The 14000-nt window shown below is 35.8% G+C and overlaps 1 protein-coding gene across 1 annotated transcript in view; it reads right to left on the reverse strand.

The window, feature by feature from the left end:
- Asxl3 (additional sex combs like transcriptional regulator 3) overlaps window positions 1–14000 on the reverse strand; it is a 133286-nt gene that overhangs the window by 72819 nt on the left and 46467 nt on the right. Inside the window, exon 4 of the mRNA XM_013014879.1 lies at window positions 6393–6514. Within this exon, the coding sequence (XP_012870333.1) occupies window positions 6393–6514 (122 nt within the window). The remainder of the gene's footprint in view (window positions 1–6392; window positions 6515–14000) is intronic.

The raw sequence follows: 14000 nt of genomic DNA on the forward strand, positions 1-14000 counted from the left end.
TGTAGCCCACACTGACCTCAAACTTATCATCTCCATCCTGCCTCAGCCTGGAAGATTTTAGAGTTATAGGCATGTATGATTACATCTGGCCAACTTCTAGATTCATGGATGCAGTTGTGAATACTGTAGAGGCCTTCCTACAGAGTATATGAAACCATATTCTATTCTCAACCTCAAGGATGCCCCTAAGCATAGAATCTATGTATCTACCTCTTCTGCCGGGTCCAGCAGTTTTCCTGGGCAAAGCCATTACATATTGGCCATGCCCAGCTAAGTGATTAGTACCTACCCATGGCACAGTACAAGCCAATGTACACAGTATTGCTTGCTACTTCTTCTCCTCCTGTTTATTATGATTAGACTACACAATTTCTTAAGTGTGCTAATACTTCAAAACACAAACTACAAGGTACTGAATACTGTGTAGTGTATATAATGAATTTTGCATGACTTTTTAAATAGCTATTGCAGGATGATCAGTGGACCATCTGGCCTCCCCTCAGTAAGTCCTCCAGGGCTGTGTCTAGCACCTCTCTTCAGAACAGGGAATACGTGTATCACATTATTTTCAGCTCTGAGCTTTTGCGAAAATTCCAAGAAAAAGAAGAAAATTCTATTATGCTATAAATCAAAGTCATCTTCTATCTAACTTATCTAGAGATGAATACCTCACAGTTTAAAAAATGTTAAGTTTGGCTGGGCACTAGTGGCACATGTCTGTAATACTAACTACTCAGGAGAGTGAGATCTGAGGATCATGGATCAAAGCTAGCCTTGGCAGGAAAGCCCATGAGACTCTTATCTCCAATTAATCATCAGAAAACAAGCAGTGGCATTGTGGCCCCAAGTGGTAGACCACTAGCCTTGAGCAAAAATGTTCAGGGACAGTGTCCAGGCCCGGATTTCAAGCCCCAAGATTGACAGAAAAAGTAAGATTATATAAGAGATAAAGAACATAAAATTATGGGAGTTATTTTCAGAGTTATTTTCAATGATGGGGGAGAGTGAGAACTATATAAGGGTACCTTACAAGAGGGTTAGGGGTTTTTTTGGCGGGCTGTCTCAGATAAAGGGACAACCTTTTCTCTTCCACAGCAAGCTAGTTGTTCTCCTTGTTGATTAGCCTATAAAACTATTGAGTCACTTTTGTGATATAAATAGTATTACTCTTTCATTTAAGGTTCATTTTGGGATATGAGAGCAATGAAGACCTCCAGCATTCATTGCATGGTCTCCGCCTTAGATGTACTTTGGGATGATAATGGCTTTTCTTATTGAGCAACTTTAACTGTCATTTTTAAATCCAGAGAGAAGCAATGTCAGAGCCTAAATAAATAAGCATATGGTACATCTAAATGCAGTCAGTTATGAAGAAATGAACCTACAAACTGGTTGTATGTGTAATATGCTGCTCAAACTCAAAATGTCAACATCCATGATGTTTAAGACACACCAAGTTTGATGTGTCTAGTTTCTATTCAATGTGAAAGAAATTTATAGGCTTTAAATCTGAAAATAAACTGACTTTTTTAAAAACGGAAACAAACATGAGAGTGAGCTAAATGACTTGAGGCAAAGGAAAGATCATATCGCCCTCACATCAATTTTATTCTGGCTTTAAGTGAAAGGGAAGAAATCAAAAGATGCTGACTGAACAAGCTTTTCCTACTGGAGATAAAGTGCAATCTTTCCTTGTTAAAAAAAAAAAGAGCAGGAAAAACCTCTAGATAAACATTTCTTTTTGTTAGACTGAAAACTTGTCAGATAATTCTAAAAAAAGGTGGAATATTTCCCAAGTCTGCCTTGATGGACAAGAATAAAACGAAACCAAAAAACCAGGAGCTTTGGTGTGAAGTAGGAATTTTAAACAAAAATGCTCATTTTAATAGGAAACTACACCAGCTATGTCACTAAACAATACACTAAATGTAATAACCCTGTCACTAAAGAATATACTAAATGTAATAACCCCTTCAGTAGAATTCTGAAAACATCACCCGCTGTGAATGCTAAAACTTAAATCACTAGAAATATACATAGGAAACAGCCAGCTGTGTGAAACAACAACTACTTGTATTGTTGCTAGTGTGCTAAATGTCAACACCCATGTTTAGAAGAAACTATCATGCACCATAACCTTTGGAATTTCACAGTACTGGTCAGCCACATAAACAAAGCAAAACACCAATAAATCTGCTTCACAATGTCAAGAGAGAAAAGCATCTGTAACTTTATGAATAAATCCTATCACTGTAAATAAATAATGAGACTCAAATAAGCCAACAGAGACAATACAGAAAGGTTATGTCCACCACCTTGTTACCCGTCAAAACAGAACTCATCCTTCTGCCATCTTGCATTTTCTTCAGATGTTTTAACCATTCTGAAATGGAATCTTTCTTATTTATCTTTCTTCAAAATTCCAAATCTAATCATTTCATACTTTCTCAGGATATGACATCCAAAACACCAAGCCAGAAAGAAAGGAAGGAATAAGGTAATAATCTCGAATTTTCTGCTTTCCAGAGACTTCAGAACATGTTTACCCAGGGTAAAAATCTACTGAAATAACACTATATTAGTCATACAATTATGATCAACATATAGTAACTAATGGTTTGATGATAAAAGAGTAAAAGGGACTGAAGTTTTAGAGTGGAATGAAAATGATCTTTGGGTTGTTGGTTGGTTGGCTGGCCACTTTTGCTTATTTTGTGACACTAATGAAAGAACCCAGTGCCTTGAGACTGAGCTACATCACCAGCCTGAGAGCAATGGGAACTTTCTTTTTTTTGGGGGGGGGTTCCAGTCGTGGGGCCTGAACTCTGGGCCTGGGTGCTATCCCTCAGCTCTTCAGCTCAAGGCTAGTGCTCTACCACTTGAGCCATAGCGCCACTTCTGGCTTTTTTCTTTTTGCTTATATGGTGCTGGGGAATTGAACCCAGGGCCTCAGGCATGCAAGGCAAGCGCTCTACCATTGAGCCACCTTCCCAGCCCCGCAATGGGAACTTTCTATGTCAACAGCTAAGGAGCATTCAAGCTTCCTCCATGCAGTCCAACCTACAGTTACATAGCAATCCAGAGTGCTGGGAAATCAATTGAACCCACTTATTATAGCAGTATGCTTTGTGTGGGGTTGATCAATGAGGACCTGATTTCTGGGAAATTACGTCGGCACTTTGTGCAAAGGGGTTTGTTTTACCTTGCTATTTTCACAGTAGTTGTGATCATGAAAGGTTGCTGAGAATTTATGTTTTACCTACTTCAAAGTAATTATTTGGGCTACTGTATATAGTTGGGCCACTGTATAGAGGTGAATTACTATAGCCCTACCACCTTCAAATATATTTCCAATAAAATAAAAGAGGCTAATCTATTTGAATGTGAGCCATTAATATGTGCTTGTGCATTAGGAAATGGTATACTTAATGTCAGTTGTACTGTTTTCCTATGTCATACAAAATGTCAGGTATGCAAATTTCCACAACCAATGTCAAAAACTGATCTGTCATGTTAAGCGCATGTACAGAGAAGCAGTATTAGAACTGAGGGTAGAATCTGACCCCTAGCTTCAAATGTCATCTCCATCATTTATCTGTTGGGTAATTTTGACAAAACTAGCTAATTTATCTGAGCCTTACTTTCTGTATTTGAAAAACTGAGATATGAGTAGATACGTCACAGGATTTGTATGAAGATTAAATGTGCATAAAAATGAAGGCATACTGTAAATATTAGCCTATGCAATCATTAAGGTCATTCAGTTGACCCTCAGGTTCTATGGTTGTAACTTCCATATATACTCACAAACATATATCCACAAACTTAGAAAAGAGATGTAGAAATAAATATATAGACATACATATATAATAACAAAAATTCCTACCTTGTTATATTCTTTCAAAATGAAAGAAGGCCACTATTTGTGGAGGTTGCTACAATTTAAAAGGCTATGCATTCAGTCAATTTTTGAAATGCTATCTTAAGAAATTCAACAGTTACAGGAAATCTGGGGGGAATGCTGCAAGGACAGCTTATCTTCTTCTATTTTTTTTTTTTTGTCTTTTGTCGGTCATAGGGCTTGAACCCTGGGCCTGGGCGCTGTTCCTCAGCTCTTCAGCTCAAGGCGAGCGCTCTACCACATGAGCTACAGCGCCACTTCTGGTTTTCTAGTGGTTTATTGGAGATAGGAGCCTCATGGTCTCTCGTGCTCCGGCTGGCTTTGAACCGCGATTCTCAGATCTCAGCCTCCTGAGTAGCTAGGATTATAGGCGTGAGCCACCAGCGCCTGGCCAGCTTATCTTCTTATCTTATATTTCCAAAATGAGTTTTTGTTTAATATTGGTTAATGTGATTTTGTTAATCAAACAGTAGTATATCTATATATATTGAGCAATATTTTCTTGGTAACTCATTTGCTACTTAATGATAAAATCAAAGTTTGAAAAATTATATAAACAAATCTTACTGGACACTAGAATTATGACACAAAGTTCTTAAAACCAGATTGAAATCATAGGCACATCATAAAACCATGTTCCACAACAAAACAAAACACCCCTAGTGAGCTGTGGAACCATTTAGTAACTATTAAAAAGAAAAGGTTCAGATGACATAAAACCAAAATCAAGGTAGTAAAACATAATGACTACAATAGAGAGACTTGAATTTTTTATCTTCATACTCATACAGGTTTCACAGTTTGTACATTTTTCAAATCACTGCACTTTAGAAGAATGTGTTTTATTTATGATCCCATTTCTGCTTCTTAAATGCCATGGATACAAGTGCCCAGTTTTGTATCCTTTGTTTTGTTCCAGTTGGTATTTTATTACTGCATCCTATTTGCTGCCTGAATGAGCCTTTGCCCAGGCTTCCTACCTACTCCATCCTTTATTTCACCAATTAAAAAGCCATCTCAATACTGATTGTAGTTCTGTTCACCAGAACTACAATAGGAAACTAAAATGCTTTGTAAAAGTCACAGTATAAATCAGAAGCTCCCTGAAGATCATTTGACCTATGCAGGATGAAACAATTTTATTACCTTAAATATAAGACCAATGAGTAGAAATGCTACCATTTCAGTAATTAATGTAGAACAAAAAGTTAATATAGGTCAGTATAAAAATCATCCAACTTCTTTCTGACATTTTCTTGTTTGCAATAGAGGAGAAGGTAAATGGAAACTCTCCAAGCCTACAAGATTGATAGGAATATTAAGATGCTTTTTAAAATATGAACTTTAATTTAGAAAACATGGTTTCTCTTTTCCCACTTAGATATCTATCATGAGAATGATATATCTATGTAAGAGCCGATAGAGGGTTAGTGGAGAAGGTTTGGAACAAGAGAACAAAAATAACTATGAAATGAATGCAGATAAATGAGAGCACACCAGAAATTTAGGATAAAGAATTAAGTGTCTTGAATTTACTAACACAATTTATTAGTAACAAAAAAAGAAAATCCACCACTCAACAGCACCACCTAACTCCAACATCTTTTCCTTTCCTTTACAAACTTTGCTGCTGTAACAAGTAGCTAATGTACATTGAGTAATTATTATGGTCCAGACACCATGTGCTTCTAATGTATTACATCAGTCATTTCTTAAATCAGTCTCCTTAGAAGGTTGTATAATTTCTCCAAGTTCCCGCAGAGAAGGAATTGAGAGTTGCAGAGGAAACCTGGTTTGCCTAGATCCATAGAATCACAATGATTCAAATCACACTATGTCAGCCCAAATCCCAACCTTATAACCATCATTACTGTCTCAGCACAAGGTCAGATCAGATTATGCAACAGTACAACATTATATAACTTCCACTCAGCCTTGAGCAACACCCACTGAAGGATATTCTAGATAAAAACAAGCTCTGCTTACCATTTTTCTTATGTGTAATTTAATAAATCTCGGCAATGTGAAAGTATCATTGTATCATCCATAAGATAAAAAACGATCGATATCAAAGTATATGGCATATGGAGGAACCCAAACTGTTTTACTATAAGTCACATACAAAACCACTCCATAGAAGTTTTTTATATATTCCCAAGGCCAGGTTCTATATTCTTTTTTTTTAATTAATTTTATTGTCAAGGTGATGTACAGAGGGGTTACAATTACATATGTAATGAGTACGTTTCTTATTGAACATTGTTACTCTCTCCCTCGTTACTTTCTATTTCACATCAAACTTCTCAGCCAGGCCTCTTATACATTATATCATGTTAAAATTATGTTAAATAGCACACAAAAAGCTGAGTTTGAGCTATCTGTATTCTTTTCTGGTTGCTAGGGTCTCATACATTTTACTTGATTTGCAGAACACACTTTACCTTATGTAGGTAGGGCTAAAGGACAAAGAACCAGAGAGCACCTCTCTTACCTGCTTTAGAGCCTTTTTGGTATGCTGCTGAAAGGAAGACACTAACTTGCTTTGCACGGCTGTGTTGGTAAGGCTTGAATCTCGAGTAGAAGATGCTTCATCAGTTACCTGCTTCGTACAAACTAGAAACAGAAAGAGATAATGATATTACTAATTTGAATTCCTTTTTTTTACATCCACTGTAATTAACTCACTATGAGCTTTTCTCCAATTGAAAATGGATACTTAAAATAAAGCAGAACAGCACAGTACAAAGAAGAGTGTCTAGATTAGAAGAGAAGGGACAATTTAATAACTGTGTGGCCACAGTTTTACTTAACCTGGATAGACCTCTGTCTTTCCTTACTTGCTAATAGATGAACATTACTTTGTCATAGAGCTATTGTGTAAAAGTAAAACCTATCACAATATCTACCTCAAGAGTTGGGACTAGTAAACACTATATGAATACAGAGATCTGGTGATGCATATTATTCTAAAGAAACCTTCTAAATGATGGAATAGGTTATTTTAAAAAACCAGACTAGTAGACATCTAGGATTCTTCCTTTTAAAAGCTCTCCCTCTGTGGAATATATCACATACTGAGATGGTCCTCCATCTATGGGATGAGATGTAGCAAAGAGAAATTACAATGATACACAAGATATTTTTGTCAATTCAGGATTATTATATTCAACCAATATTTGCCCACTTATACTACAGGCAAGGACTCCACTGACTTATTCTACAGAAGATAATTTGTATCAGAAAGCTACTTTTAGAAGCACTTATGTCTTGCTGACATAAGCTTTCAGATACTCTCTGCCTTATGAGATCCATGTTGGAGCTGTGGCTCTTCCTTCAGTCCTAAGTTTAAGACAGCAATGATCTGAGCAAGAGTATCAAGGAGGGACCTTCATGCTGTGTACTAGGAGAGGAATTATTTGAAAAATTCTAGAGTGAGAAAACACTTAAGTTTAGTGTCTGAAAGGAGGCATATGTCAAAGGCAGGAGGCAAGAGGAAGTTAAGAGGGAAGAAAATAACTTGGGAACATATTATATAAGCTTAAAATGTGACTTCTTAAGGATACTAAGGTAAATGCTAACTAGAAAAAATATCCAACTAACAGTGCATTAGAGGGATTCTGACCAGAGGTTTAAAACAAGTAGAAAGGTAAAAATTACTATAGTTTTCAATTTCCAGCAACCCTCCCCCCCACCCAAAATTAGAGTACAAATGGATTCCTGTGCACATATACAGAGAACATTCCATTTGAGTATGGCTTGGCCTAGAAATAAACATGTGGATCAACAGAAAAGAATCTGGAGAAACTGAGAGGTAATCACGTTTTATTTTAATACAGGAAATATTCAGGAAGCCAAATGAATACATTTAGGAAAATAGCTGCTAACTATTCATCTATCCATTTTATATAAGTGAACTAATTATTTTCTCGAAACTTTCTTACAAGACAAAAAGGCATTGTCTCCACACTGGGCAGAATAGAAAAGTAGAGCTCAAAATTAGTCACTAGTGGTCACATAGGCAATGAAGCAGCAGAAATGGGATCCAACTGAAGCCAAGTGTAATTCTGGAACCCATAATTTTTCCACCTAAAATACTTGGCCTCAAAAATCAAGATCTGATGCAGAAAATTCTACGTCTGAAGAAGTGTAATATAGCTGCATAATGTTGGAGGTAGTGAAACAGGAAATTAGTATAGCCAAGTGGAGAAGTTATTCAGCCTTTAACATGAAAAAATTTAAGACAAATAGGTGAGTGACAGGATTAGGAAATACTATGGTTAGAAGGATTTGTACAAAAAATGAGTCACCCTTGAATTAAAAATGTTTAGTTTTTTCTACTAGAAACAATATGGCATTTTCATTGGAATGAAATAAATATTCTGGTTAAGAAACATTTTATAACACTGCTTGCATAAACTGTGGTTTCTCAGCATCTCCTTGAAATGTTCACTACATGGTAACACTTCACTAAAAGCTTACTTAGCAAGAAAAGCCAAGTCTATTTCATGTACGGATCATGCAGATGGCCTTTTCAATGTTTTGAATTCTCTATAAAGTGTGACTAGCCAGGGAGGCGACAGAAAGGTGGCAGACAGGACACACAGTCCCAAATGAACAGATTGAAATGGGTATAATTTAAGTCTAGCCAAAAGTAAAGTGTGCATTCACAAGTAGTTACTACTTTCACTCATAGTAGCATTTCAAATCCAGAAAACGGGAAATTTACTGGTTGAAAAGGACCAACAATGAAATCCACGGGCTGCTATGGAAAATATGAAACTTCCTCTACATGCAGAATATCTAAATTCAAATAAACTACCAATTGGGTTAGGAAATTCTTTTATTCATAAGTCTTTCAAAGGGAAACTTTAATACAGCAGGATCAAATACCAACAAATTCTGACTGTTTATCATTGAACCTCTGTGTTCTGTTTATTTTCTGACTAATACAAGAAGCAATGCATAATCAGCTGTGTTTTCTGAGGACAGCAGCCTTCTGGATCACTAATTTGTTTCAGTTCTATGTGACCCAGGAAACCATCTGATACTAGGAGATTTATTTTAGCATCAACACACATGGTATAAATGATCACTACATTGTGCTCATAGTGATTCACGTATGTTTACATGTGTTGTTTCCAAATATTCTGTTCAGCTTAGAGCTTAGAAATTCAGAGGGACAGCAAGCCACAAGAACTGACATAACATGACAGGATACTATGGATATAATTCTCAAAAAAACTCTACTTTTCTTCTTTACCCCAATCTATTTGCTTTTCTATGTACGGCAGACCTAAAAATATTCCTGTGGTAGGAAATATTTGCTTCTCTGATCCCGTCTTTTGGCACTCAATCCTGACATATACCCCTATGTCAAACTAGTTTCCCTTATTAATGTGCTCCTGAAAATTTTTATTGTATATATTATTATATATGTTTTATATATTATATATATTCATTCATTTTTCCCCTGATCATAGCGTTTGAACTTGGGGCATGAGTGCTGTCTTTGAGCTCTTTTGCTCAAGACTAGTGCTCTACCACTTTAAACTAAGCACCACTTCTGGTTTTCTGGTGGTTAATTGGAGATAAAGAGTCTCATAGACTTTCCTGACTGGGCTGGTTTTGAATTGCAATTCTCAGATCTCAGCCTCCTGAGTAGCTAACATTAAAGGCATGAACCACCAGTATTCATTCTTTTGCTAAATATATGACGTGAGGATGATTGAGTCAAAAAATATACTCATTCACTCAGTTTTTGGTTTGTGCTGGTTTAGCAGATTCATGTTCTGAAAAGTCACAAGATTTCTCCTTTGGTACGTACTCTTTCAACTTTTTTGCCAGTCCTGGGTCTTGAACTCAGGGACTGGGTGCCATCACTGAGTCTTTTTATGCTCAAGGTTATCACTCAACCACTTGAGCCACACCACCACTTTGAGTTTTTCTGAGTAGTTTATCAGAGATAAGAGTCTCACAGACTCTTCTTCCCAGGTTAGCTTCAAACCACAATCCTCAGATCTCAGCCTCCTGAGTAGCTAGGATTACAGGAGTGACCCACCAATGCCTGGTTTCAACTTTCTTAATAACAGACATGATACATAAGTCAGTAAGGACATATTTTAAACAGGTGCTTGGATTTCTCTAAAGGACTGAGTCTGGCCTCTGAAATACAAGACAAAAAAAATGAATATTAAAGGAAGGATCAGTGAAAATCCCTTCTAAGCAAAATAATAACAGAAGCCAGGAAACTGAAAAAATAGGACAGATGCTTTATCCAATAAACCAAACCCTGACATGCAGCTTAGAAATGGATATCTTTTTGGCACTCAGGACAGAATAAAAGTTACTTCTTTCTGCTTGTGCACTGGATGGATCACAGAACCAAGGACAGTGACTCTAATACTTCAATCCCTACAACAAAGCCTGTCCTCCCCATAGGTGAACAAAGGTAACATGAAGAATCAGAAATGAGAGGTCTGGTTTTCCCTAGAACAGTCATAATGCAACATCTTTTGAAAGGCACAAAGTTACAATTTCTGTCTGTGTTTTAATTGTCTACAAAAAAAAGTACCAGCCAAAAGCTAATCTTCCAGTTTTATACTTGCTTCTAAATCTCCCAAATCCTTTCCTCAAAAAGTCTTATGTAGAAGAACTGGAGCAAAGGCAGGTAGAAGATCATAAGTAACCAAGAGACAGCTGTGACAGCCAGAAAAACTTTGAAATTTGTGTTCCAGCAAAATTGTCAATTTGGATTATTTCTTGGAGTCTTCACAATATTCCTTTGTCTCCTCTTCTTCATTTCCTTTTCAGTGTAAACTAGAAAAATGTCCATTAGCACTCATCTGTGTTAAGCTGAGTACTAAAGTGAAAGTGTATCTGCTTATTCTTTCCTAATTTACTTACTAGTTCACTGATGGATGTAAGAGGCCACTACAATTCTAACTTTGATCTTTTACTCAAGAAACAAGAATGGAAGAAATCATAACGTTATGTTGATCAGCCTGTATTTCTAGACACGAATCTTGCCATGCTATCTGGGATCCAGCCAATGAATACTGTTGGTGCTTCCTAAACAAATTGACCTGCTGTGTTCATTCCTATTTGCTCTGACTGTCACTCTTCCAAGTTCTCTTATACACTTTTCTACCATACCAACTCATCTTGGCAGATCAAACTAAAGAGCTTCCCCCAAAGCTTCACTAACTATCCCAGAGGTTCACTTTCCCCTGTCCCTGCTTCCTCAGAATTTTCTGGATGAATTTTCTGCAATACTCAGTGATCACTGGCTCACAACTCAAGCTTTTACTTCTGTGCTTATCTGGTTTACTTCTGGGCTTATCGTGGTTAATCCATCAAATGTTTAGTAAACTCAAGCTTTATATTTGATTTTCTCTAAATTTATTGAAAGCCTCTACTGTCAAAGTTAACTTTAAAATTCTGGTTTTAACAAGAAAGGGCAGAAAGCAAAGCATGGGATTTTTTTTATATAGAAAAACACATGCAAAGAGCCCATTTAGAAAAACTGAAAACAGAAACCTTTTTGAAAAAACTTTACAAAACTATTCTAAAGTAAATTAGGAAAAATAGGGAGACCATGTCTTTTTTTAGGTACTTCTTTTTTTAATAAGTTTTTTTGTGTGAAAATACTGTACAGAGGGGTTACAGTTACATGAGCAAGGTGATGAGTTTCTTATCCAGCCTTGTTGCCTCCTCCTTTATTTTTCCCCTACAATCCTTTCTCTCCCACCGCCCCCCCCCCTTCCCTGGCCTAAATTGTAAAGTTTGTTTTTCGACATAGTGTCTTATACATCTCATTGTTGCAATGGGTCCTCCTGTATCCCTATTTAAACAATTTGTATTAGAGCTTTATTTGCAAGTTGTTGTGAAGTTGCATGACTGGCTACTATTTATAGATATATTTCCCTCTGCTGTCTTTATCTATTATTTTAAGAAGAAAGTCACAGTTTGTGGTTTTGCAAAGGGAAACATAAATAAATTTGAAAGTCAAAATTTTAAATCATGATGCTAGATAAAATGGCAGGAACTGTGTGGGAAGAGAAGCCCAGCCCATGACAGAGCCTGGACACTGTGAAGCTCCTGCATGTAAGGTATTCTGGGTCATTGATTGCTATAGGTCCCATGAAGCCATCCTGTCAGCAATAGGCTGCCTAGAAGTTCTCATTTTGCCTGACAGCTCTGGTGTGCAAACATCTAATAAAGGCAATGAGGGTAGATCCTTTGGCCATTTTCATTTCTTTAAGGTCTCCCCACAATTCAAGTTTCTCAACAATAGCTTTCTAAAGCAATGATGTTGACATATATTACACCTAATGAAGTTTTGGTGAATAAAAAAAATCAAATAAACAAAACAGCACAGGTGACAAAATGCAGTCAAAACTTCAATGTTTATCCTACAAAATTAAGAAAAGTTAGGGAAGGGGTGGGTTGGGAGGAATGGGTGAGAATCCTAGAATAGGTGATGTTAATCAAGATAAATTGTATTCATAAACAACTTTGTTAACTGTCAACTCCTCTGTACAACTTGGTATAACTAGTTAAAATAATACAGTGATGAAATAGATTACTAGAATTACTATTGTATAATTATATGTTATAATATATAATATTATATGTATTAACCCAATATTATATATTTGTATATAAATATATAACATTCTATATAAACATTGGGGACATGTGTATAACATTATATATAATATATAAAACATTTACATATATAAAACATATATAACATTATAAAATTATTATATATAAATATATGTGTATACATAGATACATTGGGGATACCACTGGAGTCCCTAGAGGTTGGGATTTAGAAGTTTATTCATTTATTATGAATTCATTCACAGAACATTTGCAGAGTACATTTCTTCTTCACATCAAGCACCATAAAAAATTTCAAGAATGAAAAGATTAAACAAGAACCAGGATGTAATTTTGAAGCCATGAGGCTTTAAAAACTGTATTTTCAAATTACAGTGATGTAGACCATTAATTTTATCTAAGGTAAACTTTCAAATAAAACAAAGTAGTGATAACTATAATTTGTTCTTTTTTTATTATCTTTAAGAAGCTATACAGATGGTTTTAATTTGTTTAGAGAGATCAGCAAGCTGATTATTCAAAAGTATCTACTAATGGCAAATACTCTAAAGGACTGTTTAGATTACAATGTGATTTTTATATAGTACTTACATTTTAAATTGTATACATCAGATATTCTAGATAGATACAGCAATAAAATGCCTGCCAAAAATTATAAAAATTGACTTTATAAAAACCGGAAATCCATTTGACCCCAATTAAATTTTCCAGGACTCCAATGCTTTTAGAGAAAGGTAATTCCTTAATCCTTTTTTGTATTCCATCTTTGTAGACCTGTCTTCTCTTTTAAAAAAAAATCCTGTTCAAGATAAGTATAGGCACTTAGGCTTAAATAATTTTTCTTGCTGCACTACAAGAAAAAAAACAGAAAGGAACAGATGCCAAAAGAAACTAGCCATAATACTAATAATAAAATAATGGACGCATCAATTTTTCCCTAAGAAATTTCCAAAGGACAAAGCATCTTAACATGTAACTGTGGATGCTCTTGGAAATATTAAAAGTAATGCCTTCTGTGAATAAAATATGCATACTATCATTGAAAGTTTTACTATATTTTGAATGATTCAGCTTTATTATCCCTCTTTTTACTCAGGAGAGCTTTTCTGCAGGGGTAGTGGGGGGAGGGGTGCAAAACAAACCAAATAAATGGTGCATAGGAAAGTATTCTGCACCATTGATTGCTATAGGTCCCATGAAGCCATCCTGTCAGTAATCTATATCAATGAAAAGTTGCTATTATAAGATTTAGTCTTTGTGGACACTGTAATGATTTTGAGGGAGTTTCTGGCACCTCTTGCTGTCACAACCTTGATGTGCACAAATGACTCACAAACACTTGCATTCGCATTGTATCAGACAGTGAACTCCATGGGTGATAAGAAAGAATGTTTTACACAGTGGAGATGGAACTACAGTGAACTTCCATAAAACTCAGCTTACCAGCTGAGCCAATTTAACTATAGTAATATCT

Source organism: Dipodomys ordii, unplaced genomic scaffold, assembly GCF_000151885.1.
Source record: "Dipodomys ordii isolate 6190 unplaced genomic scaffold, Dord_2.0 Scaffold25, whole genome shotgun sequence".
Lineage (NCBI taxonomy): Eukaryota > Metazoa > Chordata > Mammalia > Rodentia > Heteromyidae > Dipodomys > Dipodomys ordii.